Raw genomic sequence first — 27,008 nt, forward strand, 5'->3', positions numbered from 1 at the left:
TATGCGAAAACTTTAAATGGACGAGCTCCATAGTCCAACATAATTATGCTAAAATTTTCCGTGATGGAATTGCAACATAATAAACTAGAAGTTTATACGGTCGAACTCCATAATTCAGCATTATGCTGGAAGTAATGACGGATCTACGTTGATAGATTTGGGTGCTTCAGCATCCATTACATTTGGAATACTACACTATTTATTTATATAGAGATACTAATGATACACACAAATTTATTGTTGAGCACCCATCTCTCTTCATGAACTTCTCATTAAAAGCAGTTGAGCGCTCATAATTTGAAAATTTTGAATCCGTCACTAGCTGGAAGTATCTGTATTTCAGAACAGTGGCTATTTTTAATAATTTTACAAATGCTAGTTATTTTTTGATTACCAATCCAAAAACTAATTAGACCGTGCTATTTTCACCACTAAATCGTTAATGAATTATTAACCTAATAATCCAATAAGTTTTTTTTGGTTTGAGTTATAGGTTTTACCCGATATATGCCCGGCAGGTTAAGAACCAAAGTCGTGAACGTCGTAAAAGCGTAGTAACCTCCGCCCATTTTTCACTGCCGTCAAAAGTTTAGGGTATAAGTGCAAATTCATAAAAGTTTGCGGGCTCCTAAACAAAACTGCTAAATATTTTCTCGAACCCGCACGAGGAGAAAAGGCAATGCCCTGTTTGGATGCCCAAAATTCTCGTTTACGGGGAAATCAGCTCTTTACTGTAACCTAAGTGCGACAATTTTACAGCACCAGTTTCCTCAGAGGTATTTTTTTTTTTTCTGTTCGATAGATTATTATTCATATAAAATATTACAAAGTCTTTCGGTCTTAAAATTTCTAGGGTTGTCTTTATAGCCAATTATGGCCCTGCCATTGGCGTTTAATTTGATTTTGAACCAACAAGGGTCTTGTTGTATAAACTGGGAACATTCACTGCAACAGGATCAAACCCACAAGCTGTTTAAATTCTAGAATTGGATTAAGGCCTAATTAAAATCGAATAAGGTTTCTTTGATTTTGTTAACTTTTGGCGCGAGATTAGAGGGGTAAGGCGAGATTTGAATCATGTACCTAAGTGGCCAGAGTGAAGTTGTAATCTCTAAAGCTGATTGGTCTTTTTGAATGAAATTGATATTTATGCATGTATTCCTTCTTTTTTTTTTAATGTCTAATGTGTCATAATTACCAGATGGAAATTGTTGAAAAAGGTCAACATTACCCTGGGACTGCAGATTGTTGTTGTAGGCTTAAGAGCTAATTGGTTTATTTTGCAGCTGTATATACATGAAAAATTAAAACTTGGAGATAGAGAAGTGGGATAATACTGGGTATATTCTTTTTTGGTTAAGTAAAGTAGACGGTTTTCTCCTTTCAAGTAAATTACCTGTTGTCTCTCAATTCTCATGCCTTTTGGATAACTGTTATACGAGTCCTATTTCTGAATTCGGTGTAGTTTGCATTAGAGGCGGAGTTAGAAATTTATATAAGGGGATTCAAAAAATTATTAGAATGACATAGTTGGGATTCAAACTTGTGACTTTAAAGCCTTTTTAACCCACTTTACCACTATACTAAAATTTTCCCGGGGATTCAACAATTCGTATATAACCATAAAAAATTATTTTTACCCTATTTGCTCAGTATAATACTGGGTATGCTATTGTTGTTGTTGCTCAATATAATTTTTCGATGAAGGGAAGTGAATCTCATTCCCTCTTACTAGCTCCGCCCCCGGTTTGCATTACTCTGTGAATAACCCCTGGGTAAATACTAAATAGTCAATGCAAGTGTCTTTGGTGATACCTGTATTAATCTATGAAGACAAAAAGCTTTTCTCTTGTGATAGAAGTTAGAACGTTACTTGGATGTTTGAACCGCTCTTTCAAGCTTATAAAGCTATACGAAAGAAAATATAAATATTTATGCAGTCATGCTTGAATTTCTGTGATCTGTGATCTGATCTTACTTGTCATTTTTAGGTATAATACTGCTGTAACTTGTCCACATTGCATTTTTACTCAATCAAATAGATGGCTGGGAGTGGGAGGTCTACTCGTTCCAAAACACAGCAATCTATGCAGCAGCGGGAATCCCAGTGTAGAGCAAAGTGGACCACATCTCTTACCAAGACAATGCTGGAGGTCATGGTCGACCAAGTTCATGAAGGGCATATGCAAAACAAGTCTTTTAGTAAGAAGGGATGGAAATGCATTTGTGATGAGTTCCATAAAAGAACTAGTCTTACATGGGAGAAGGAGCAATTAAAGTATCGATATGCTGCACTAAGAAAGCAGTTTGCTACTATGAAGTTGCTACTTAATCATAGTGATTTCAAATGGGAGGAAATTACAGGTTTAGTAACAGCAACAGATGAAGCTTGGGACAAGTACATCAAGGTTTGTATTCCCGTGTTGTCTATTTTGAACAAAAACACCTTTAGCCGCTAGGACACATTTGTCATTTGTGTTTGCAAGTTGAAATCTCCTTTTCAGTTTAGTTTTCTTTTATCTCCTAACGCACAGGCATAAGACTTTCTTTTCCAATGCCTGTGTGATCTATGGATGGATCACGGTTTACCTTAGCAAAATTTTTCATGTCAAGGGCTTGTAATTTCTTAGTAGAGTCAGATGTTGTTCTTCAGAAATCATCCGTCACAAAACTCTCCTTGACATGTACTAATCAGGATAATCCAGATGCAGAAACCATAAGGAGCACTGGCTGCCCATTTTACAAGGAACTGAGCGTGATATTTGCTGATTCTGGAAGTAAAGGGACGTATAATGGATCTACTAGACACAAGGACTGTCTCCCTGGTTCAACACTGTCTCAGGAAGACTTATCATATTCAGAGTCTGAAGAAGGTCCCGATACCAATGAGCAAGAAATTCTTCAGTCTGTGAGCTCACCTACTGATATAGTATGTCGAAAGAGAGGGCGTAAGGGGATTGATGGTGCTATTGCAAAAGCTATATCTGAGATGGCTGCTGCTTCAAGACTTAGAGCATCTGCTATGAACAAGTGCAATGAAAATTTCAGCATAACCGACTGTATTAGAGCTTTGGATGAATTGGAAGGTGTCGATGACCAAGTGTATTATGCTGCTTTGGATCTCTTCTACAATCGTGCTGCTAGGGAGTTGTTCTTATCTCTCAAAGTTGAGAAGCGGCTGACATGGTTGGTTGGCAAATTCTCCCGGTCCTCCCTAAGTTAAAAGGACAAGTCCGACTAATTTTGTTATATATTTAAGTAGCAATATCCTATCTCAACTGATTCATTTATTATTGGTTTTTACAAAGGTGGAAGCTTCATCTCTCTATCTCTTTCTCCTTTTTTTCTTTTTTGATAACTAGGAGTAAGACTAGATTTCAGAGAGTTGAAACTTGCTGTAGGAGGAAGCATTTTGTTAAAAATTAAGCCCACTCATTATGCATTAGATGCAAAGGTGGCAATTGTTTCTATTCATCATAAGGCAGGAATTGCAGTTGGAGTTGCCGTTGCAGCAACAGTTGTGACATTTAGACTCTATGTTGTGCGGACTCTCCAAAATGCTGTAGCTCCCGTGTCGGATCCTTCAAAAATACACTACTTTTGAAGGATACGACACGCACCCGACGATATTTTTGGAGAGTCCGACCAAGATAGCATTTAGTTGCTTGTATGAAGTCAAAAGGAGAGCACGTAAACATCAGCAATATGAGTGAGTTCCAGATGTTCTGGTGAAAATGAATAGCACCGTGGTTCATAAGGCATCTAGTTGTTATGGATGATCCATCATACTCCTAGTTTTTGTATTATGAAAAACAAAAACAAAAAATCCTGATTTTAACAAGTACTAACTCATAAAAGAAAAGATCCGGCATTTAAATATGAGGGATTCAACCTTTAACCCATTGTGTTTTTAAAATTATGGCTACATAAGTCATTCAAAATATTTGTTGGATTTTTCACATTTATATCTATGCTCTATAGTCCATCCGCCTCTGGCAAAGGTACACTCCACCTTCCAATCCATGGCAAAGCCTGAAGTATTGCTTGCTTGGAGCCAAGACATCTTCCTCGGTATTGTAAGACAACGAAAAAGAAGAATCCATTCAATCATGAAAGGTCAAATCCCAACGGAGACATAAAAGGTGTGTTTTTTTTCATCTGTCAAAGCCAGAGTTACGTAGTACTTGTGGGAGGTAGCAACTAACCGAGGCGAGGCGATAGAACTAGTCGAGTGCAAATTTGTGCCCTAGAGGCAAAAGTTGAATTTTAGAGGCACCAGATCAATTACTACTACTTTCCCCTCCTAAAGGAGAACAAGTTTACGCCAACTAACTTGAAAATGGAATTATATTAAAGTTAAAATAATCCATAATGTTAGTTAGGCTCGTGGACTCAAACACAAGGCGCTCCCTTGAAAAATCTTTGACTATTCATCATGGCTATAATCTTGGTTTCTTTTAATACTTTTGGAGGATTTTTCTACAGCAGTTTTTTATTCAATAAGGTAAATATATGACTAACGTAGATGGCATCTGAATTAGGTTTAGAATTAAATTTACGAAAATATTTTTATAAAAGTTCATCAAAAGAAAATTATATTTGGAGTAAAAAGGGATTGCTTAATCTGGAACTATACAATTTAGACGGGGATAGGGGCATCGAGGCCCATTAGCTCAGTTGGTTAGAGCGTCATGCTAATAACGCGAAGGTCGCAGGTTCGAGACCTGCATGGGCCAAGTTTGTTTTATTTTTCCTTCATATTTAACCTGCTTTCTGCCCTTTTGCAGCAGTAAACTAAGCTTTATAGCTGGAAAAATCGAATAAATACGAGTCAGCGACCAATGTATTACACAATTTCTTCTGAACAGATACAGAGCTTTTAAGCATTTTGCTTCATCTCTCTGATCTTCTTATTGCCTTTATAATTGCTTCACAGCCATCCATCAATCTTTGGTATCTAAAAAACATAATTTATGCAGCCAAATATTTCTCTAAGTTTAAAAAGATAAATTAAGTGGTAAGAACTACAACCAAATTAAATATTATTAGTAGTTTTACTCACAAATCTTCAACTTTTACAAGCTTCTCTTCAATGTAAAATTCATATTTAAAAGCAGCTCCACTTGCGCAGATTCTTTTCAACTCAAATATCATCCAAACACCTACTGAAATCACACATGTTTGTTTGTCTTTCCACAGAGATTATGTCGTTGGGTGCATGACCAGTTGACATCTGGGCGATTTTCCTAATGGTGTGTTGGTAAAAGAAGAACTGCTACAGCTTTTTATGCATCTTAAAAAGTACTTTTATCTCACTTTGGTAGGGTGCATAAGAATAATACTGAATAGGGTGTATTGGTAATGCTGACATATTTCTTATCCATTGTTTGATTTGATATATTAAAGCATTGTGCAATTTCTAAAAGAATTGTTTGTTTACAAAAACGCCCTCAAAATCAGTCCATCACTTTAACTTTCTAAATGAAATATATGTTGAGAAATATTTTTATATGAAAAAGTTTTAAAAAAACTATTTAATTTGTCTACCTCTATTGTAACATAGAACTAAATATTTATTTATAAAAAAGGAAATATGCTAAGTATTTATTTATTTACTAGGGCTATAATTTTATTTCTCACAATTTGGATTATTTTAAACTTCCATCAATATAATAACTAGCATATTTTAATCAAGCATAAATGTTGAAGGACAATTTTATCTTTAACTAAGCTAATGCATGCATTAAAACTCATTGCATTGCTAATACCATTGTTTTCTATGCATTAGTTATGCATAGGATAATACCAAAAAGGATGTATAACTAATGCATAGGTTCAAAATATCTACCAAACAATGTATTATTAATACACAAAGCTAATGCATGCATTATTATCCTACCAAACGAACCCTAATTCTAACTAGTCTGGTATGATCGAGGAAAAACTTGTTAAACGAATGCATGAGTGAGGTGAACTGTTGTTCTGCAATTAAGTATATTATTTTATAGCGCCATTAGAAGCTTAGCTGATGGTGCAATTCGAAAAGGAAAAAAAATGGTCCATCAATTGATCAACTATATCTCAATCACAAACTAGTAAATATTCACTCCGTATTTTACAATATGGGAACCTACTCATTTCAATATTGAATATAATTTATCTTTTAGGACAAATTATAGGTTCTCTTAGACTAGAGATTCTTGAAGTGACTCATTTATTTACATTGCCATACAAGTATATAACAAGATTAAGAACATGCCTAACAAACTCCATATCTAATGTAAATGTAATAATTAATCAAATTTTAATCCCAACTGGTTAGTATCAAGTTCATGAGGAAAAGAGTATTCATTCACACATTTTACAGCAGACTCCCACTTGTACACACATAGACAGACACAAAAATAATATGAAGAGGACGGCCCCAATTGCCTGTTATCTCAATGTTTTCTTCTAATGCCCAATCTGCTCGTCTCCACCACTCACAACTTCCCAAATCTTTTTGCAATAATCAGCTTGCTGATCAGAGCCACAGCCAAGTTGAGCCTTCCCATGGACCACGACAACATACTGCTTCACAAGTAGAAAGGAAATACCGCGTTGCTACCAATACTTCACACGAATCTGGGGCCGAAATATGCACAGAAAAGCAAGATAGTAAGTAAGATCTAAATGGTGTCTATTTCATATGTTAAATTTCGAACAAAATGCTTTTTGGCATGCACTTCCAGATTTTGCTTCATATCTACATATCAAGCAAAGAGACTGCATGAAGTAATTAAGAACACATTGAAATCAAAACAGAGCTTTCCTTATAGCACCAAATATAATCCACATCAGAGGCTCTGGAATAGGAGTATGTCAGCTGATATGCAGCCTAAACATGGACATCTATGTACTTCTAAGATTTTCCAGTAAATAAGTCCATACATTGCTAGCGACACTCACTTTAATCACTTGGAGTCAACATAGACAACTCAAACCAAAGAACTCCAAAGGATGAGGGCCATGAGTTACCCCCTCCCCCCACCTCCCAAGCCAAGCTTACACACACTTCGACTGCTCCACCATGTTCCTGCTACCTCCCACTGGCACAGGTACCAAGTAACTCTGTCCATCGAGGCTTAGAAAGATGCGAAGAAATCACCTAGATATTTTGTCTCTGCTAGTATTTGAATCGTGGTCTTCAAGGTTTACACCTACTTCATCAAACACTAAGCTACCCTTAAGTAACCTCATAATTCCATCTTTGCTCAGTTTTCTTTGATTATACTCCAAATCTACCCCGGTACCAATAATTTTCCCTCACTCCCTATGAACAATCTAATGTGTACATTCCTTTCCTATTGAACAGAAATGAGTGTATCATCCTTAACAATACTATCATTCATTAACAAATCTGAACTACTAACAAGCACAATAACAAAAGTGTGCAGAAAGAATCAAAAGCTTGAGGAATCTCTGAGCAACAAAAAGAGCAGCATGATTGCAACCCACTAGCATTGTGATTTAACCTAATGATGAAAGCTATTGCTCAAACAAAATGCAAAAATTGCCTGCCAGAGCAGATTACCCATTATAAAAATAGTACTTAAAACCAGAGGATAGAAGGTAGAGATGGAGAACTTACAATTTATTCTACAACAGTATATCTACAATATAGACCTATATTTCTTATCATGACTAATAACTTCAATAAATCTGAAATATGTAAGAGTGGGTTCTAATTGGCAGTACCTCTACTGGAGAAGTCAACAACAATAATCGGCGGTGACTACTTGGAACTCTTAGCCTTCTTATCAGCTTTAGCAGCAGCAGCAGCTTTAGCAGCAGATTTGGCTAAGGTAGTGGGCTTCAAGGCACTCTTGGGGTTCAGTGCCTGTCTGATCTTAAACACAGCCCAGGCAGTTCCAAAAGCATGCCCTGCAGCATCAAGCCCTTCACTGGTTGCCTTAGCTGCTTCTTCTCCATACCTGCAAAAGGCAAATTCAGTTTTAATTTATATCTGAATAATTAGAGCTACATATCTTCCTTTTAGTGTATTACCCCAATGACATAGCGTATTAGCACTTAGTTGGGCGACAAAATGAATGAAAATGTATTGCAATGAAAAGATGGAGGTCTATTACCATATGAAAGTCCTAGTTTTCATTCCTTGTAAATATCAGAAAAAAGCATATGTAGCCAAGATAACTGATCATACACTCGATCATAAATGTTTAGTTAATTGTAGGAAAAAGGGAAAGGAGAGATTTTTCTTTGATTAACCCTTTTTTACCCATTTGGACGATTATCTAGTTTTTTTCGGCAATTTTTTCAGGTATTGGAAAACTGTACAACAACTGAGCTTCACCTGTGAGAAACAAATTCAGTCGTGACAGTGCTTGACGTAGACATCACATTCTTTCCAGCTACTTCAACAGCATCACATATTCTGCCTATTAACAAGAACATCGGCATTAGACTTCTGCCAAATTTAATCATTAATTTTAAACAAAACAAATAAATTGCATCTACTTGTGCCAAAGACAAATTACATTGCTGTGAGAAGTAGCACACATACTTATGAAGTTGAAACCACCAGCTATCATCTTAAGAGTGCACAGTATACATATTGTATTCTAACTGTAACACCTGCATAAAGTTAATGTTCCATGTCCCCTTTGTGCCACTTGGACTCCCGTGTGAGAGGGAGGAAGCAGGAGCAACCATCTAAAAGCAAGGGTTACAACTAGCACTTCACTCAAACATATAACAATTACTCAAAGTTGTCCGTTTGACAGCCTAAGTGAAACTGACTCAATCCTTTTTCTACGCAGAAAAGTGCTTCGACCAAGCTCGTCATCATATCATAAATTGACTACCGCTTCCTCACCGACTGGTAATCAACTCATTCTTGCCATGGAGGACAAAAAAAGAAAACATCAGAATCCAGAGATATATAAAGAACTGAAGTCCCACCTTATAGCAATGAATTATACTGCCCTCTCCTCCATTCAAAACATTGCATACTACCCCATTGTGCACGGTGGTAGCTTTTACTTAATTCCTGTAGCATGCAGTGGTAATACTTTTCTGATCTAGGAAGATTGATATTACGTCTGAATTGAATGATTAGGTGAGCAAGGAAAGGAGGGGAATCAGAGAGATAAAGAATTTTAAGTTCTGATAGATTTTAGAAAGAGAATTAAAAGAGAGATGGGAATGGCAAGGTAATGAAATAAAGATTGAATCTCATTTCCACCTATATTTAAACAGAAAAAGTATGAAACTAAACCTGTTTTATTCAAATTTTTGTAATCTAAAAGGGGAATTTGGCATCATGAATAAAATGGGTATTTTTATAATGTCAAATTATTCATAATAAACCCAAAACAAAACTTGATTTATTCTCTTTTCTCCTACCTCCTTCCCTTTCCCTCTGCATAGTTTTCTTAGCTTATCAAAAGCAAAAGAAAAAAGAGAGGTGGTGGTGGTTGGGGGGGGGGGGGGGTTCTCTTCTCTTAATCCAAACATATCGATCAAGAATAGCTTAAGGCAGAATCAAATACAAAAACTGGATTTCTTACCCTTTTCTCTCTTCTCTATACCCGTGTATTACGATTAGCAATTGCCTTTTTAAACTCCTAATGAGACACAAGTGGTAAGATGTCCAAAATAGTTCAGGTGTGCATTGAATAAACGGTGCCAAGTGGGAGTCCTGAGGTATTATGCCTTTATATTAAAGACAATTGATGAAGACCTATACATATTTATTCTATTCCTGTCAGACATGTCCTTGATGCCATGAATCCTACACTGTTTAAAAATGACGTCTTAGCTAATCCATGTGTCTGTGATAATATGGGTATTATAACGCTGCAATTGAACTTCTATCTGACCTGAAGCAGTAGGGAGAAAAGGTAGAAAAGCAAATAGCAGAACCTAGAGACATACAGATTCCAGAAGATGTCAAAATGAGTCAGAAAGAGAGATATTTGACTTACTAAATCCATCAAGAGTAGCAAGAACCATTTCCCCAGGCAAGAGGCTAAAGAACTTTTTTCCTGCTTTGGTATTTGCAACTGACCTGGTAACGAATCCTGAAACCTTCACAGCTCCAGAAAGGACTCCAACCGCCACTTTCTCAGTCATCTTTGTTACTCTCTTAACCCTGAAAAACACAGCCGAACAAATAAGTCACAAATATTACACCAACTATTCACATGAGTATTCCTGATCTTCTTAAAGGGATGTATATGTCCATCAGCAAGCGGTAGCTTAAAAAAAAAGAACCCAGGTTTATGATATTTTCCATTTCCCAAGAGTGGAAATGAGGGAAAAGGCAGGATTTTGAGTCACTTATTTCTGTATTACTCTATCAAAGAAAGTCTCACATGGCAGCTTCTCATGCTAAAGTTTTAGTTATAGCAGGTTTCAAAATTTATAGGAATTTTGCGTTAACAACGCAAGCATCATTATTGGTAATAGAAACCAGATACATTTAGGCGAATCAAAATTATCTTGGTCCGTAGATGCTCTTTAAGGATGCTTGACATATTCAAACCGATTAACAGTTTTAAGACATTTGAAGCCAAAATAGTTAAGAAAATCAAAAAGTTTCATAGTCCAACAGCTCACTGGGATTAGCAAAATCTCTATAACGCTGAGAACATTTCCCGTCATATATCCCGTTTCTTTAGAGTCATAACTTTTTTTCTTTTTCTTTTTGATAAGGACATCCCCTTTCTTTAGAGTCATAATTGATTACCTTGTAATGAGAAAAATATAAATTTCACTCCAAGTGCCCTAATATCAAACAAACCATCTCTACCTTCTATATCCTCTCATTCAATGAAAGTTCTTCATCACATGAAAACAAAAGAGAAAGCCTTGTGTACACAAAAGAAGAGGCTAAATTTTTCTAGTTCAACACTTCCACACCTTTCACTGACTCACCCTATCTTTAAAATACTAAAGGAGTCATGCATTAATGTGGGGCAGTAAGAAATATCCTCCTTCAACTTTCCTGCTTTCCCATGTGAAGGGGGAAAAAAGCACTTCCCTTCACATTTAAACTTCATAGTCCATTTTATTAATTCCTCATTTATGTAACACTCTTTCCTTGTTAGTATGTCTCAAAAATGATGACACCTTTCTCTATTTAGAAAGAATTCAACTTTACAATTTTCATTTTACTCTTGATAAGATGATTTATCAAGACAAATGTCATGACTTGTTTTAGACCACAAGTTTCACGTGTCTTTCTTTCTTAAAATATGTGTGTCTAGTCGAAGATCATCAGATAAAATGGGACGGAGGGAGTAGCCCATTTAAGAATTCAACAAGTAGTCAGTCTCACTATATACTTGATCTTACTTTGCGAAATATTCAAGAACTCACAAGATTGCTAATCAAAATGATAACCAACAATTGCAAAACAAAGATATTTAGCTGACAATCAAGCAAAAGACCATACCTTTTGATCCTCTTCAATGTCTCAGGACTAACCTCAGTTTTCGAACCTGTCTTAAACCTATTCTTCAATACCTCATTACCCCACTTCAATCTATCTGCAGTCACATCTCCACACCACAAAATCCCCTTTATCAAGTGTCCTGACCCCGAAGCCACATACTTTGCCGCCGAGGCATTATACTCCTCCACATTAGGCGCCAACGTGGTCCAATATGCCGCGCATCGCTCTTCCAACACTTCCTTCTTCTTCTCCGACTTCAAATCCGCCGGAGACAACTCCTTCGCCACCGGTCCGCCCAACACCGCCGCGGCCGTCTCCTCCACTTTCTGCACCGCAAAGTTGCTATAATTTTCCAAAATGCCATCCAGCTCCTTTAGTAATTTCTCCTGTCCCTTGGAAGCAATCGTTAAACCATAATTCAACGATTCATTCGCCAAGTCATTAGCTGACGAATCCTTATCCGATTCATCGTCTTTAGGAGCTTGAAATGAGAAAAAGTAGCGCGAATCGTCGAGTTTTACGGCGGCAAGGTCCTTAGTCAACGGCCACTGGATTTCGTTTCCGACACGAACGAGGACAGCGACGACGCTGTTGTCTTGCCGGAGACGATGAACGGATAAGTCTCCGGCGGAAAGTTCGACGGAGTAGTGTGTGTCGATCAAATGGAGCATGGAACCGGGGATAGTAAGTAGGGTTTCAAGAGGGGCAGACGGTGTATCATGCTGGTCGTTAGGGGTAATTTGGTCATTTTCAGGAAAGAGGTTTTCTACGAGGTCGTTCATGTCAATGGTCGGGTAGAGATTTTGACGGGAGGAGGAGGAGGAAGGGGTATTTTGGTCAATGACTACTTGGGGTTCTAGAAGTATTAGGGTCTAGGGAAGCCATTGAAGAAGAGATGATGGAGTAGAGTAGAGATGAATAGAAGAAGAAAAGGTACAGTAATACTTAATAGCGTAAAATGGGTAGTTTGGATATTAAATTCTGTTAACGGTCTTGGTAATTGCCCGCGTAAGTACCGATACTGCTTTTCGATTGGGTAAAAATATATTTTATTTCAAAAAATTAAACATAGTAAATTTTAAGTGGTGCAAATTTTTTTTTGAATTAGACCAAAGTTCATATAAATTAAAATATTCCATTTGCTTCCTTTTAAGTTACTTGATTAGTCATACGAAATTTCTTCTTCACCCGCTTATAAATTTCTCGTTTGTTAATTTTCCTTCATGCTGGAGGGAAATAAGGATATATCTAGTCTTAATAATTAATCAAATGAAAGTAAAAGAAATCAAACAGTTTATGTGTTATTTCCTCCGGTCCATAATAAATAACCAATTTGCTTTTTTATTTTAGTCCAAAATAAGTATATATCCATTTATATGATCAAGAAAAAATTCAATTTATTTTTCCAAAATTACCCTTATATACGTATCTCTAAAAAGTCTTTTACTCCTCACATTAAATTTTAATTAAGGGTAGTTTAGTCACACTAACTATTTTTGTCTAGAATTTAGTATTTTCTTAATGGATGTGCCTAAAGCAAATTGGTCACTTATTGTGGATCGAAGGGAATAATCAACCACCTGATTGTGTTGTTATACTCTTATGATTTTTAAATTTCAAAATTTAAAGTATAAAACAATCTTAGTAATTAATTGACAGGTAACAAATCCAAAGGTTGTGGACCTTGTAGTAGAATGAGTAGAATGCTTGCATCCTTAAATAAATGTCTTGAGTTGGAATCCCGTGAATAAAAAGAAATTCTGGTTAAACTTGTTGAGTTTCTTTTTAATATAGAAAGGTATTAAAAATTTTGAGTAAAATTTTAAGTTTTTCTCTCCTTTTAATGAGACATTGTCCCTCATTGGTAGAGGAAAAGGAGTTTGATGGGTTTATATACAAATGCACTTCATGTAGCTCTTAAAGAGTCAGGAAGAAGGCAAGCCTCGCGCTGTCGTCGCTCGCTCGGCTTTGGCTATGGCTATGGCTATGGCTTCGGTCAAATGATTGATTGATTAATTTTTTAGACCAAATTTATTTGTTAATAGTAAATATTAACGTAATAATATCTGTGTTTGTAACGGATATGTTCCAATCCGTGGATTTGTTCCAGCAGGCTAATGCGTCTCCCACCATTGCGAAATGCTTGCTCCATAATAGCAAGTGATTGCTCCATTAGTTAGCAGCCTGGTGTTCCGTCCACCATGGCCAAGTGCTCCACTAAATAAGTGGCAGTGGATCTGTGTTTAGCAGCTAACTGCACTATAAATAGATGGTGCAAGCAGCTTGTTGAAGACACACAGAAAGAAATCGTTCCTCTTCAGTTTACAGAACTACTGATATCCTCTTCAGTAAGAACTCAACATCGGCTATAAATTGCATGTCTTCCTCTCAGAATTTCCATTCGACTTCTGAGTTCTCCTCCCTTGTTCTGCATTGTTTTAAACTACAAACAAAGCATCCGTAAGTGTGATTTGCTGCCGAACTTTGTGTTCGCTGAAACACTGGGATTTGAAGTACCGCTACACCAGTGTGTAATTCGTTCTATCCTGGGAGGAAATAATCTATAACCTTGGGTACTAGGAGGGGATTAAATTCCTTAAGGAAACACTGTGAATTCAGTGAGCTCGAATTAATTTCTGTTTTATTTATATTTGCGTTTATAAGCTAACGTTCTAATTTCCAGAATCATTATTTAGAAATAGAGGAATTTAATAACAAAACTAAAATAATACTGTAATAAATAAATAAATAAAAAAAAGGTTCTGCCTGAGTTTACCTCAGTTAACATACTTATTTGCTGGCCCTATTCTCGCACATCAAAGTTATATATGAAGCGATGATTTTTCTCTTTAGATTTTTTTTGTGAAGAAATGAACTTAGGGAAAACATCAAAGCAGTTGTCCACTAGACAAATTATTCTAGTTCTTGTGTAGAAAATAAGAGAAAAAACTCCATTAAAATCTTAGAAGAAAAGTTTCTTCTCCAATTGGTACAGACTCACTGATTCATCTTCAACATATATTCCAACTAGCTCATCTTCTTCGTCTGATAAGTCCTGTCTTGGTATAACATTGTTTCCTTGATTGGGTTATCTGAATGAAGGAAAATTATAGCTAGGAGACTAATATGGCAAGCAGCTTCAACAGGAACTATATATCTAAATTTTTATCCAAAAAGAGAACGCGTAGGGTCATTAGGTTTAGATCAAGTTATACAGAAATTGTAATGCAAGGATTAATAATATAGGGAGAAAAAATGCATAAACTATACAAGTGATTTAGATTTTCCAAGTGGAAGAGGAGAGGATCAAGTTTTTATTTATTTATAAACAGTACAAACAAAGTTGAATTAACAACAACATATATGTAGCTATGTCTTTTGTATGAATCCTGTGTCTCGGCAATACCAAAATCTAGTTTCCCTCTTACAAAGAAAAAGCGCCACTGCAATACCTGCATGGTTTAAGAAAGTTAACATGAGACGAACACTATTCCAAAGGAAGTTTTAAAGACCCGTAAGATCGTCCATAGAAAGTGAGATTAGTAACCTGAAAAATAAGCCAGGTTTCTTACTACTACAAGTTGAGATATTGACTTTTACATTGTCGATGTACGCAAGTTAAATCCTATTGGAAACTGATGAAAACAAGGAATTAAAGGACATGTTGAGGCACATGTAGGGTTCAAAAAACCTTATGATGTAGTTAAGTAGTTGATGGTTAGACGTGAAAATTTTCAGTAAAAATGCTCAATCTTAGACCTTCCTTGGGAAATTTTACCTGTCACTGAACTTTTCAACAGCTTCAGAGGCATAAAGAAGGGTCTCATTGGCTTTCTCAAGTACCATATAGAGCTCCTTCCCTCGTGTCACCCGCGAAATCACCCAAGCACCATTTTTTGCTCTAATACAAATTTCTTGGTCTTTCTCGCAGTCCGATCCATCACATTTAGCTCTGCTCTTTTCTAAGTCAACCTCTTCTCGGAGCTTATTCATTGCAACTAAAGAATCCTGCATGCATTATCAGATTATTTAGAGCAACAGTCAAATCTAGTTATTACAGTACACAAATTTGATTACCATGGCTACATCGTTCTATGAGAAAAGAATATTACCAGTTAATGACTACCTCATTAAACAAATGTTCACGAACTTAACAAGAAAACTGGTCCTAAGGTAAATATATTTAAAGTAAAACCGGCCATCATGCAAATAAGGTAAACATCAGAGAATACTTGGGTTGTTTGGTGCGAAGGAAAATGTTTTTTAGGAAAATAATTTTCCTTTCTCTTGATAAGGAAAACATTTTCCTCCAATTGGAGGAAAATGAGGTCAAGGAAAATATTTTCCAAAACATTTAAGCCAACCAAACATGGAAAAATTGGAAAACATGTTAAATGTTTTCCTTCATACCACACACACCCTTAGAAGCAGTGTGCTATCTAATCACATTTGACAAAAGATTGATTGAGATGGGGCTTAATAGGTCCCCTAGTGCAAGTACCCTAGGTGCAGACTTAGTATTTCTTTAAAAGAAACTACTAAATAAAACATGTTTGTCAATAAATAAATGAGAATTTTCAAAATAACAAACAACCAACCATCCAAATTTATGAAACTGTGTACCAAATAAATTCAAAATTGTTAATGTCTAATTGACAAATTTATTATAGCACCCTGGTTTTTTTTTTTCTAGTTTTCAGTTTTACTTGCTTGTGGCAGAGGGCTCATATTAAGGGTGCAAGATAGCCAAACACCTCACTGTGAGCCATATGCAAAAACTCTACGCATCACGGTAACCACAACAAGCACCTCACTGCCAAACGAAGCTAGGAACAAGAAGTCTCCAACAAATCAAATTATTACGATATAACATATCCAAAGAAACATATTCCATGAAACTATATTAATTTTACTTTGCCTTGCACCAATATTTAATTTTGTATAAGGTTTCTGACTGCAAGCAACAAAAAGATGCCAACTTGGTCAAACTTCGTCAGCTATACCCCCACAATTACAACTCCAATAAAAATCGTATCTTCGCAAATACAATAATAATGAGGTTCTAAAAGCTTTCATCTTCTCTGATGTGTCCTGCTGCATCTGTTAGTAGCAAATGTGTTGGAGTACCCATATAATGTGACAAAGTGTAATTGAAGTTGAGGAGCAAATAGCTGCCGCACTTAGAGAGACGAAATAATCTTTAAAATCTTTACTATTTTCACATGGCTATTAAATAGGTACATATATTGGAACTTCCACTATAGTCAAAAAAGCAAAGCAAGCATTACAATAGGTGGATTCTCGAAATGAAATGAAAGTTTTGAGTTTTTGACAACCAAAAGAAGGAAAAAAGGAAGTTATCTAACCTTTGTAAGAGTTGTTACTTTTCCAGGCGGAGATGCCCGAGAGATGCATCTATCACCGTCTACAAGTAAGTAGCGGTAACCACTCACATGATATGCATTCTCGCCACCCCATCCTCTAGATAGTTTCTCTTCAACTTTGAATATCTTGGGTGATGCCTGAAATTAACAAGACATGTAATGAACTGACCAAGATAATAATTTTATATATCATAATTATGCTCGCCAGAGAAAGGCTATTAATCTCAAAAGCAGAATAAATTTTCACCAAATGAAATGGAAAGGAAAAACCAGAGAGAACACACGAAACAATATCTTGATAAAAGCACCATAACTAATATTTATTTGATTCATTTTCGCTTGAGGTCGTATATTTGTTGCATCAATTCATTGTCTCTTCTACTTGTGCCCACTCGACTTATGAGGAGTCAAATCAAACACTAGCTTGGCTAATACAACACAAACCACTTAGAGCCACCATTTTAAGTCTTTGAAGAAGTCTTGTAAAACCTAGAGCAACAATATACAGATGGTTTAGTGTATTTGTCAACTAAAAAAAGGCACATAACCACCACGGAAACCCAGGAAACACATAACCACCACATAACCACCACGGAAACCCAGGATCTAAAACGTGAGCTTGTTACTGAGGGTTTGTTCAGGCTAGAATGCAATTAAGTTAATGCTAGTAAAAAGTTCGTCAACAAAATAAAAGGTACACATGAGGATTAAACAGTTTATTCCCTTCCTGGTCAAGAGATTTCACGGGGAAAAAAGCATGGGATACAGAATGTCTATGATTGACTCTAGCTTTTGTACAGCAAAGAATTTTGTTAACCAATCTTAATCACATCAGAATGATTTAGTCGTTGGTAGCTTCTAATTTTGCCAAGGAAGAACATATTACAAATCTCCTTTCATTTGTATTTGCAGTCAGATTGACATCAATGTGTGAGTCTCAACCTATAACAAAACGCAAGATTTCATATAATGAAACAAAAATGAAGAATCGGTGAGATGATTTAGTGTCCGTGACAACTAAAACTTCTGCGAGATAAACTGGCCTGGGAGTTGCTGTGGATTGCCATGAAGGAAAATTTTCTATTCTCCAGCCAATATAAACAAAAAAAGAATTCCCTTTTCTTGCTCACAAAAGACTGGCATTTCCCATTTCTTTGTTCATCCCGGCTGTAACAAGACAATAAACATTTATTTCCTTGATAGACTATGCTGCAGCAAGATAAATTAGGGTTTAACCCATTTCCTTGCCAGCAACTACTCCAACATCCTCCTACCCGCCGTTGTTAACCCTCTACCCTTGTAAATATCTTCTGGCCCAACAAAAGCGAGAAAATAGAGACACCTTCCTCCTTATATAGAAAGCGTGAGGTATAAAAGGTTCAAGCTGCTAACTGGCCCACCATAGTGACTTTACGCTAGTGTTGTCAAAGGCTCATTTAAGGCGTGCTTAAACCTGAAGCTCAGAAAAGCTCAAGAAGGGCGCTTTACCTCGCTTAAGCTGCGCTTCAGTGTAAGGCAAGCACTAAGGCGTGGACCTCATAGCCCATGAGTTCTCTGTTGAATCAAGCGGTAGTAAACAACAAGTATAATCGAAAATATGTGTATTAGCTGCTAAGAGAAGCGTTATGAATGAATTTGTTACTTTGTTCTTGAATTACATATATATTTTTATCTTTTTTCCGCCATTGCACCTTTCTTTTACTAAAGCCCACAATTTAAGTACGCTTTGAGCTTAAAGCCTCAAGAGACCTAGAGCCCTTTTTAGAGCTTTTGCCTTTGACAACACTGCTTGACGCAATCACTACGCACAAGCATCATTGTTAACGTTTACCAAATGCAGAAATCAGCAAGAACCAGGCAGATACGACTATATTTCTTAACCCTTATCCGCAGTCAATGAAAAATTAAGACGTGGTGTTATAGTTTTATCTCACTAAGGTCTCTCTTTCGATGTTTCAGAATAGGTCATAGAAAATGGAGCAAATTGTAGATCCTTTGCAAACCCTACTGTGATAAGTTCCATTTTACATAGAAGATGTCCTAACAAAGAGGTCCTCATTAGGAGGCTAGGGTAGATCAAGAGAAGAGCCCACGTTTAACAAGAACCAACTTATATTTCAGCAAAAATAAGATAGTAGTATGCTTTCATTTGTTGTATCGACTTACATTCTCCAGAATTTGCTGCTTCACCACCGATAACCCTTGCTCTCCATTGTGTACGGATGTGACGGGAATGAAAAGTATTATGGTGAGGCTCCTATGCTGAAAAGCACAAAGATACATCCTCTCCTCTGTTTGCTTAAGCCAAATTGTTGGACTGCTGGGACTCAAGCTGCCAACTTCTGTGCCCCAGATATCAGTAACAAGGAAAACATCCTTCCCCTTGGACCATTTGTCATGCTGTAAGGGCCTAACAACCTGATAGCTACGAACTCCAACTGGAGAAGTATCCCGTGAGCTGTAGTACCGGTCCAGGACAGAGGTAGAGCTTGCCAATAATGAACCAGAAGCATTAGAAGTAGAGCTTCCTTTGCGTAAATAGGACCAGGAGCCAGCACCAGCAGACAGAGCATTTGGGGTCAACCTCATGACAGTATAGGTGAATAGGTTAATCAAGTCATCCTGAAAAGGAGAATAGTAATCGTTCATGGTTGGAGCAAGACATGACCATTAACATCAAAGGTTCCCCATAGATAGTTTGTCAATGCAGATAATATTCGTTTTATCCAGATCTTTCTTTAGTTTTGAACGATAACTGCTTCTATAACAAAATTACTAAAGATAAACCGGCCACCGGGCTTAACCGAACCAGGACGGGCCTAGTTAAGTTGGGCCCGGCCAGGCTTGAACTGGCCCAAACCAGTTTCGACTTAGCCGGGCAGGGCCGGTTGAAAATTCTTGGGTTTAAGAACGGCCCAGGACCAGGACCACCAACTAATTATACCAGTTCTTGGTGGGTCACCCCAGTCCAACCGGGAGTTTTACCTCTTACAATTGAATTTATTTAAATGGAGTTTTAAGAATAATTATTTTGAAGCATGTAAAATATAACGTTTTAAATTTTAAAAAATGTAAATTTAGCATTGTTTTTGTTTATTTGTTTAATACTTTGTTAATTAAAACAAGAATATAGTGGAGGAAACCATGTAATCCCAATCTAATATATTATTCAAATATACTCATAGTTTGTTCATGTTCAGATATATAAGTTCTTTTGAGTTTGAATAATTGTCGACCACTTGAATTCTTACTTAGCCTTGACCCAATCTTTTAAGCGAACCAGTGTTTTAAAAGGCGTTTTCGAGGCGAGCCCCAAGGCTTGCCCCGAGACGATGGTGTGGGGAGAAAGTCTCAAGGGGCGTACGCCCGGGGCGTACGCTCGGGCGTTTGAGGTGCGTTTTTTTAGTGAGGCGTAAGCCCCAGAAACTTTTTCAAATTAAAACAAAATTTGTTGAATAAGTCCTTCATATAATACCCAAATTCTCAAAATTCAGATTGGTAACTACTCAAAAGTGTTAAAAAAGAACTTGAATGTATTAAATTTAAAAGTCAAGACCTTTTTTATTGATTGAAGCCCTAATTCATGGTCTTTCCCAATTCTTTATCTTGTCCGCTAGTCTGCTAATATCTTCCAAAAGCAACAAATATTCAATTTTTTTTAAAAAAAAAAAATACAGAGAACTCCATTTTCCATCATAGCAGCAAGTTCAAAGTTCAAACTGCAGGTTAGTCATCCTTTTTGTTCCTCCATGTAGAAAACTTTATTCTTTTCGACTCAAGTTACTTGCGCTTCTAAGTAGCGTATAATAGATTCTTTTGACTAGTTTTTTGTGGGGACGGAGCACATCTATATATATATATATATATATTTTCCCCACATATTTATAGTTTTCTTCAATTTTTATGCAATTTTACCTGTTTATAAATATTTACTGTAATTACATTATTTTACAAAATATTAAAAATTAAATACTCATGGGGCTTACGCCTCGCTGAGGCATATGTAAAACGCCTCGCCTTACGCCCACGCCTTTTAGAACACTGAAGCGAACAACCACCTCTGAAGTATTTCCTGAGAGTAAGTTCATTTGGCCCCGACTAGAAGTATATTCAGATGCAATGGTATAAACTAGAACCATTAATTTCAGTTTTTTCCTACTAATTAGGGCCGGTCAGATAAGGAAGTTGGTCCCTATTCGAGCCACTTCATGAGTTAGAATCCTGAACTGGCCCAAGCCCAATTTAGGTCTGGACTAGCCCAGCCCCGGTTAACCTAACTGGGCCTATATTTTGTGGGCCAGTTTCCTTAGTAACCTGGTCCAGTTGCCAGGTCTAACTAAAGACAATATAAAGACGGAAAGTACAAGTGAGAGAGAGAGAGAGAGAGACAGAGAGAGAGAGAGAGAAGCCTACAGGAGAAAGAGTTGTGGAAACCAGCAGGTCCTGGAACATGATCAGTGAGTAGCACTGTGTGCAGCCGGCACACGATTCTAGCACTCTTACTAGTGACTGAATGCCAAAAAATGCAAGAAATTGTGGTTAGAATGATAATGTCTTCACCAAAAGATTATGGCATCTACACAACAACATCAGCCTTATTAACAAAATTCTACCCTCAGGCATTGGATTTCACACCACATGTCAATCAAGAGGGGACATAAAAATAGAGTTCAAATCATCAGTCTGGCCATATATTAAGTTACACCCTTTCTGTAATTCCTTGCGGTAGATATACTCACGTGTTTTTGTTATAGTTGGTCAAATAGATTTTGGGAGAAGATATATTGGTACTAAAAGCACAATCTTCAATTTAATTCGCAAGCATTTCCGCCCCTAGTGCAACAAGTAAAAGTCGGAGCAGAAGTGTGACAATATAAGAAGAATCTATCCAAGATTAAACATGAATACTCATAATCAGAATATAGATTAAAGAATAAAAATGAAATTAATGAAATAATAATGGCGTGTATTAGTTAATTTCACTCTTACGACATATACCCAGCTTGATTTAATATTGCTTCATGACTCAGAGATCCATTTTACACCTTATAAATTGATTTTCGAACTGGGGGCCATTAGCCCTCGGGGATCTCTCGGTCATACAGAAAAAAGCAATAATTTGAGGTCAAAAGGGAGAAGAAAACAAGAAATGGGAAGAGTGAAAAAAACATGAAAACGTCAAAAGATTTACCATCTAAGATTAAACCAAATTACATCTGATTGTCTATTCTACTGTAATGTAGTATAGCAGCTGTAGGCAACATCCTTTAGGCAACTCAAGATGAGAGTTTAATACTAAAACAGTCATCTTATTAAGAGAGAGAGAGAGAGAGCACTAAACTACAGTTGTTTAACACTAAAGCTGCTATTAGCTAAAGTTTTTTTTTTTTGAGAATAAAAAAAAAAAAAAAACCTTCAGCTAATAGCTAAAGTTTTACCTTCGGAGTTCTAAACATTTATAATGCTAATGAGGCTATAGTCTATATGATAATGGTGGAGGATAAAAGACTCGGTTTCAAGTCCACCAGATGTTTGATATGCTGATAACTTTGGATTTTTGGGTAACTATTCCTCCAGCTACATATGGGCAACCAAATTCTTCTTTTATTCCTCAAACGTAAATTCCATTACAACAATGAAGATCAATGGCAATCAAGTATGGACAGGTAAAAGCGTAAAAGTAGTGAACAAACATGTTAAGTCTAAACCTAAATGCTTGGGTTAATAATCTTTATTTTGACTAACACACTTGATCTTTATTCAGCAAATGAAACAGTACAAAGTGTTTCACATAAGTACGTCAGGACAGATTTCTAAAAAGATAATAGCTGAGATTTTGCTTCTTTATTTTTCTGGGACATTTAGATGCCATGAACTTTTGGCAGAAGCTACCATGTGAAAAGAGTGAGGCTATGGTGTCTTTGATTCGGCCAGAGAAGCCAAAACTTGATCCTATCTAGGGCAAACCCCATCCACTTTGCCAACAAGACGAGCACGGAAGACACACAGATCTGAGCAACATAATGAATAAATCCAGCAAAACAAATAAATCCAAAGTTTATCTTTTCATCTCCAGTTTGCCCTGGGCTTCAACAATCTGAGTGCATGCAATAAACTGCCAATAACGAACCTGAACTTCAAGTGCTGCTTCCCTCCCAATAGTCAACATCTGTACTTTTCCACGCTCCTTCAGACAGTCACGGAAATTTGGCAAGTGAAGCTTCTTGCCAGAAAGAAAATCTGCCACAGGGAAAAATTAATAAGTGAAGCATTCAAAAGGCTGTTTAATACTCAAATTGCACAAACTGATGGAATTATTAGATACAGAAGCTATAGTATTACCCCAGCAGCACAATTCCAATGAAGGTCGCTTTTCAAATGCTGGCAATTATGACTTGCAATGAAATAATTTGAACAGGAATATCTTCTTATAAAAGAGATGAAATGCAAATTTTCAAGGTACGTAATAAAGCCTCACCACTTAAATAATCCATAACAAAATAATACAAATGCGTCCTGGTAAGCCCTCCACTCGGTTCTCTATCGAGTAATGCTCTGATGGACCCGTGAAACATCACAAAGAGAGAGTGAACTTCTTTAAGAACATTTCGTAAAGCATCAGTCCGCCATATGGCTTCTGACTCACTTTTCTCCACCACCTAAACATGGTATACCACCAGAAAAGCTAATAAATAACATAAAAGTTACAAAGCATAACAAATTTCTTCTGCAATGGCAATAAAAATGTGAGGAAATTTGAGTTAGTCCGAGAAATTTCTGTATCTGAACTTTGTTGTTCCCATTAAGTCATACTCAGCTTTTAACCAACAAGAAATGATAGTCATGCTTAATCATCCTATCTTCTCCAGTAATTTAAAGAATTTTTGGGAAATCTATCTAAGAGCCAACTGCATATACAAACCATAGTAGTATTATATTAAGCAACCTACAGAATTTGAGATATTATACTCATCAAAAGCATAGAAATATAGATACAAACCCATAAAGCACTATGTGTATCTCAAGGTTGTTATGCATATGTCCAACATGAGATCCACGTTACTCCATTGTTTGAACCACATGTCTGAGCATGCCACGAAGTAGGGACCCGCCTATGGTTCGTTAGTGCAGTTCGCCAACTATGATATTTAACAGTTTATTTAGACTTCAAACAGCAGTATTATGGAAAGAAATTTCCTGAGTTACCACTTGTCTTTTCATCTTTCCTAACCTAGTCCTCAACCTTCTATGCTTCAGTTCACTGCAGGTGGTAGTCCTGGAATTGTTCATTGAAGTAAAACTATTGAAGTATGGGCAAAAAAAATCCAAGAAGCGAGTACGGATGTAGCATCAGATTTAAAACATCTGTGAGTTATGTATCCACTTATATACAGCAACAATTACATCAGTGAGCTTATATCCAGCCTCCATATGATCATCCTTTCAAATTTAGCAGGTAGAAGGACAGACCAGCATTGTACAATCTCCCAAATCAGTACAGATAATAAGTGATCACCACACATTATTATCTAATCCGATTAGTGGCAGAATTATCCTCCATACAATTCACCAAAGAATTAAAATTCAACCACGTCATGAAGTGCCAGGTAAAGTTTATTGGTGATAATATAAGTGCAAGAAATCATACCATCACCATCCAAATATCACGTTCTGCCTCATAGAAAACATGTGAGTGCATCTCTGCGTCAATAACCTCACACGGAGCCTCTGGGGAGAATATCCTGCAAAAAAAAAGTATAGAGGATATTACCATATGACTTGAAAGATCCATGAATCGTAAAACTGCAAGAAGTTGACAACAGCATCCAGATGGCACAGTCATACATATCAAAGATTACCTATCTTTCAGAGCAGAAAAAGAAGATAAATGGAAGATGAACGAAATCTTAGCCTTAAAAATTAACATATCCACGTTGAAGAATCCCATTGCTCTTCATTAAGCACAACAACTTCAAACTAGGAACAAGCTTCAAGCTCTTTTTTCTTTACCTCTTTAATGCCTCTAATATGAGAATGCAGAAACATGAGCTCAACTATCTATCAACCTAATGATATGACTGAAGAATCCTTTGGGTAAGAATGAATGTCTATTGATAAAAGGATATGAACAGAGGGAAAGATCTTCCTCAAACTAAGAACTAAAAGCTCTATCCAAGAATACAGACTTCAATAACATTGCAGATCAGTTATCAAGACAGCGTGAAAGAAGTAATGTGAAAGTAAAAATCATAGCAACCAATCTAGTTATCCCATCTTTAAGAAAGAGCTTTAAAAAGAATCACATGAATTTCTACTCGTTAATAGATACAGGTGCAGATATGTGAGTGCCAGTCACAACAAACCTGGTGAATGTTATGAGCCCTTCACTAAGCCCTATCACAGAGAGTTGGGTTGGGAAAGGCAAATCAGCAGGAAAGAAAAATAAAATCTTGTCCAACTCCTGCCCTTCATGTTGTCCCCTTCTCAAATCAAATATGCACAATTTCATAGCTTCATTGACAGAGCTTGCCGCCGACATGCCCATTTTTCCGCTCCCTTCCTATCACCAAGATATCAAGTTTCCAAATCAAAACTAGACTAGGTTCACAAATATGACACATCTAATATGAATTAGCATACAAGATTTTAATTATCTAAATACATCACGCATGCATGACTTATCAAAATTCTTATTGAAGAAGAACAACAAAAGTATTTCTAATACAAATTATCTCTTTCTTATTCTCTTATCCTTCCATTTTCTTTCTTCTTTTTACCGGTAGAAAAATTAGTTTCTAGTACAGCTAACAATATGATTGCCAGAAAAAAAAAAACCAATAATTTTACATACAATCAATAAAGCCACAAAGCATTTAAAAAAACACTAAATTTACATTCAGTTTGTTTGCTTAATGCTTATCTGAAACTCGCAGGATTTTGTGCGGTCTGCTACTAAAGACCAGAACAACCCATCAGAGACAACAAAAAAAACAACAACAACAAGCCCAGTGAAATCTCACAAGTGGGGTTAGGTGATTTCTTGTCATCTGCATAAGCCTTGGTGGGCAGTTACCCAGTGGTATAGTCAAGGTGTGGGCAAGCTGGCCCAAACACCACCATTATTCAAAAAAAAAAAAAACTTTTATGATCAGATGAATCATTTCGTTTTCTCATCATAAGCAACAGCAAAACACACGTTAAAAAAACGTTTTTAAGTTGTTTATATAATGCATCTTGTGCTTAATTCAGTAGAAAGTCATTACTAGAGTATCATACTATATCAATGAGCAGCATCAAATGTGCTCTTTTCTCCATGATCTCCAAAATTAGTAAGTAAATAGAACCTTAACAATCATGAATTCACCTAGACTGCTCTATCCGTTCACAATTTGATCCTTAGTTACTGTAGAGTTAGGGATACACAAACCTAAAATTAACATTGCAAAAGAATCTGAATTAGTATTAGGGTTTTTTATTTTTTCCTCACTGAGTTCGATTTAAGAGATACTTACAGAGGGTCTTGCCGGAGCCGGACCGCCGAGCTGTTGTGTTGGGTCTCGCCGGAGCCGGGCGTGGGGTTTATAGTAGGGGTGAGAAGAATTAAACAAAAATACAACAACAATTTTACATCATCACTTTAGAATGTAGAACTAATAAGAAAAAGTAAATATTGTCAGTTCTCTCTCATTTTCAGATGAAATAGAGAACTATAATTGTAATATTAAAATCAAATTATTAGAAATAGATGAATGTTCAAATTAATTCTTAAAAAATTGACGACTTGGTTTTAAATTTTCAGAAACACATTTGATAGAAGGTTTAAAAGTTCTAGGAGGTATTCCAATTAATTTGATTTTCTTGCTTTAAAATAAATATTTGAGATAATAAATATGGTGAAGAAATAGTTGTACAATGTTTAATTTGAGAAATCAAAATCGTAATTTTATTGTAGCTTGAATTCGTGGCTATATCTTTTGTCATCGAGACAATTATTGTTACGATTATTATAAATTATGTTCATTTAGATATAAAAGTATTTGTAATTAAAAGTTTATCATTGTTCGGTTATATGGCAAGAATTTATGATTAGTTACAAAAACGATAAGCTTGTGGTTATATTTTTTTTAATGACAAATATGTAACTATTATATCTGTTATTGGTGGCG

At 36.3% G+C, this 27,008-nt stretch overlaps 3 protein-coding genes and 1 non-coding gene across 7 annotated transcripts; 2 read left to right on the top strand and 2 right to left on the bottom strand.

Annotated features, from left to right (window-relative positions):
- The first annotated feature begins 630 nt into the window (after positions 1–630).
- LOC104221108 (L10-interacting MYB domain-containing protein-like) lies at positions 631–3,474 on the top strand. Of its 3 annotated transcripts, none has more exons than XM_009772093.2 (3): positions 631–776; positions 1,992–2,408; positions 2,696–3,474. In XM_009772093.2, the coding sequence occupies exons 2-3, from the start codon at positions 2,043–2,045 to the stop codon at positions 3,221–3,223; spliced, it is 894 nt and encodes a 297-aa protein (XP_009770395.1). In that variant the 5' UTR covers positions 631–776; positions 1,992–2,042; the 3' UTR covers positions 3,224–3,474. The 3 variants fall into 3 exon arrangements, 2 of the variants coding, with proteins under 2 accessions (XP_009770395.1, XP_009770397.1); XR_011405135.1 differs by having other exon boundaries at positions 656–776; positions 2,706–3,474; XM_009772095.2 differs by having other exon boundaries at positions 658–776; positions 2,043–2,408.
- A 1,188-nt stretch (positions 3,475–4,662) lies between these two features.
- TRNAI-AAU (transfer RNA isoleucine (anticodon AAU)) lies at positions 4,663–4,736 on the top strand. Its single transcript has one exon. It is a non-coding gene; the product is annotated as a tRNA-Ile (tRNA).
- Positions 4,737–6,276: 1,540 nt separating this feature from the next.
- LOC104221112 (protein EARLY-RESPONSIVE TO DEHYDRATION 7, chloroplastic-like) lies at positions 6,277–12,405 on the bottom strand. The gene is made up of 5 exons (XM_009772108.2): positions 11,459–12,405; positions 9,987–10,153; positions 8,354–8,438; positions 7,738–7,973; positions 6,277–6,624 (listed from the first exon to the last, which is right to left on the bottom strand). The coding sequence occupies exons 1-4, from the start codon at positions 12,238–12,240 to the stop codon at positions 7,775–7,777; spliced, it is 1,233 nt and encodes a 410-aa protein (XP_009770410.2). The 5' UTR covers positions 12,241–12,405; the 3' UTR covers positions 6,277–6,624; positions 7,738–7,774.
- Positions 12,406–14,734: 2,329 nt separating this feature from the next.
- On the bottom strand, positions 14,735–26,522 carry LOC104221107 (vacuolar fusion protein CCZ1 homolog B-like). Of its 2 annotated transcripts, XM_009772091.2 has the most exons (11): positions 26,355–26,471; positions 25,206–25,402; positions 24,491–24,584; positions 23,321–23,501; positions 23,185–23,223; positions 22,973–23,082; positions 21,256–21,351; positions 19,009–19,464; positions 16,825–16,980; positions 15,237–15,466; positions 14,735–14,910 (listed from the first exon to the last, which is right to left on the bottom strand). In XM_009772091.2, the coding sequence occupies exons 2-11, from the start codon at positions 25,385–25,387 to the stop codon at positions 14,883–14,885; spliced, it is 1,572 nt and encodes a 523-aa protein (XP_009770393.1). In that variant the 5' UTR covers positions 25,388–25,402; positions 26,355–26,471; the 3' UTR covers positions 14,735–14,882. The 2 variants fall into 2 exon arrangements, with proteins under 2 accessions (XP_009770393.1, XP_009770394.1); XM_009772092.2 differs by lacking the exon at positions 23,185–23,223 and having other exon boundaries at positions 26,355–26,522.
- Positions 26,523–27,008: the final 486 nt, after the last annotated feature.

The sequence above is a fragment of the Nicotiana sylvestris genome, chromosome 2, assembly GCF_000393655.2.
Source record: "Nicotiana sylvestris chromosome 2, ASM39365v2, whole genome shotgun sequence".
NCBI classification, from domain to species: Eukaryota; Viridiplantae; Streptophyta; class Magnoliopsida; order Solanales; family Solanaceae; genus Nicotiana; species Nicotiana sylvestris.

What these genes read in the sequence shown, in the direction of transcription:
- LOC104221108 (XM_009772093.2), top strand. Translation starts at nt 2,043, where the DNA reads ATGGCTGGGAGTGGGAGGTCTACTCGTTCCAAAACACAGCAATCTATG. An exon ending in CTTGGGACAAGTACATCAAG is followed by an intron (nt 2,409 to 2,695) that starts GTTTGTATTCCC and finishes TGTACTAATCAG; the next exon opens with GATAATCCAGATGCAGAAAC.
- LOC104221112 (XM_009772108.2), bottom strand. Translation starts at nt 12,240, where the DNA reads ATGAACGACCTCGTAGAAAACCTCTTTCCTGAAAATGACCAAATTACC. An exon ending in TGCTACTCTTGATGGATTTA is followed by an intron (nt 8,439 to 9,986) that starts GTAAGTCAAATA and finishes TCTTGTTAATAG; the next exon opens with GCAGAATATGTGATGCTGTT. An exon ending in ACTGAATTTGTTTCTCACAG is followed by an intron (nt 7,974 to 8,353) that starts GTGAAGCTCAGT and finishes TGCCTTTTGCAG; the next exon opens with GTATGGAGAAGAAGCAGCTA.
- LOC104221107 (XM_009772091.2), bottom strand. Translation starts at nt 25,387, where the DNA reads ATGGGCATGTCGGCGGCAAGCTCTGTCAATGAAGCTATGAAATTGTGC. An exon ending in TGTTATGGATTATTTAAGTG is followed by an intron (nt 23,224 to 23,320) that starts GTGAGGCTTTAT and finishes CATAATTGCCAG; the next exon opens with CATTTGAAAAGCGACCTTCA. An exon ending in TTTCCACAACTCTTTCTCCT is followed by an intron (nt 19,465 to 21,255) that starts GTAGGCTTCTCT and finishes TCTCCTTTTCAG; the next exon opens with GATGACTTGATTAACCTATT.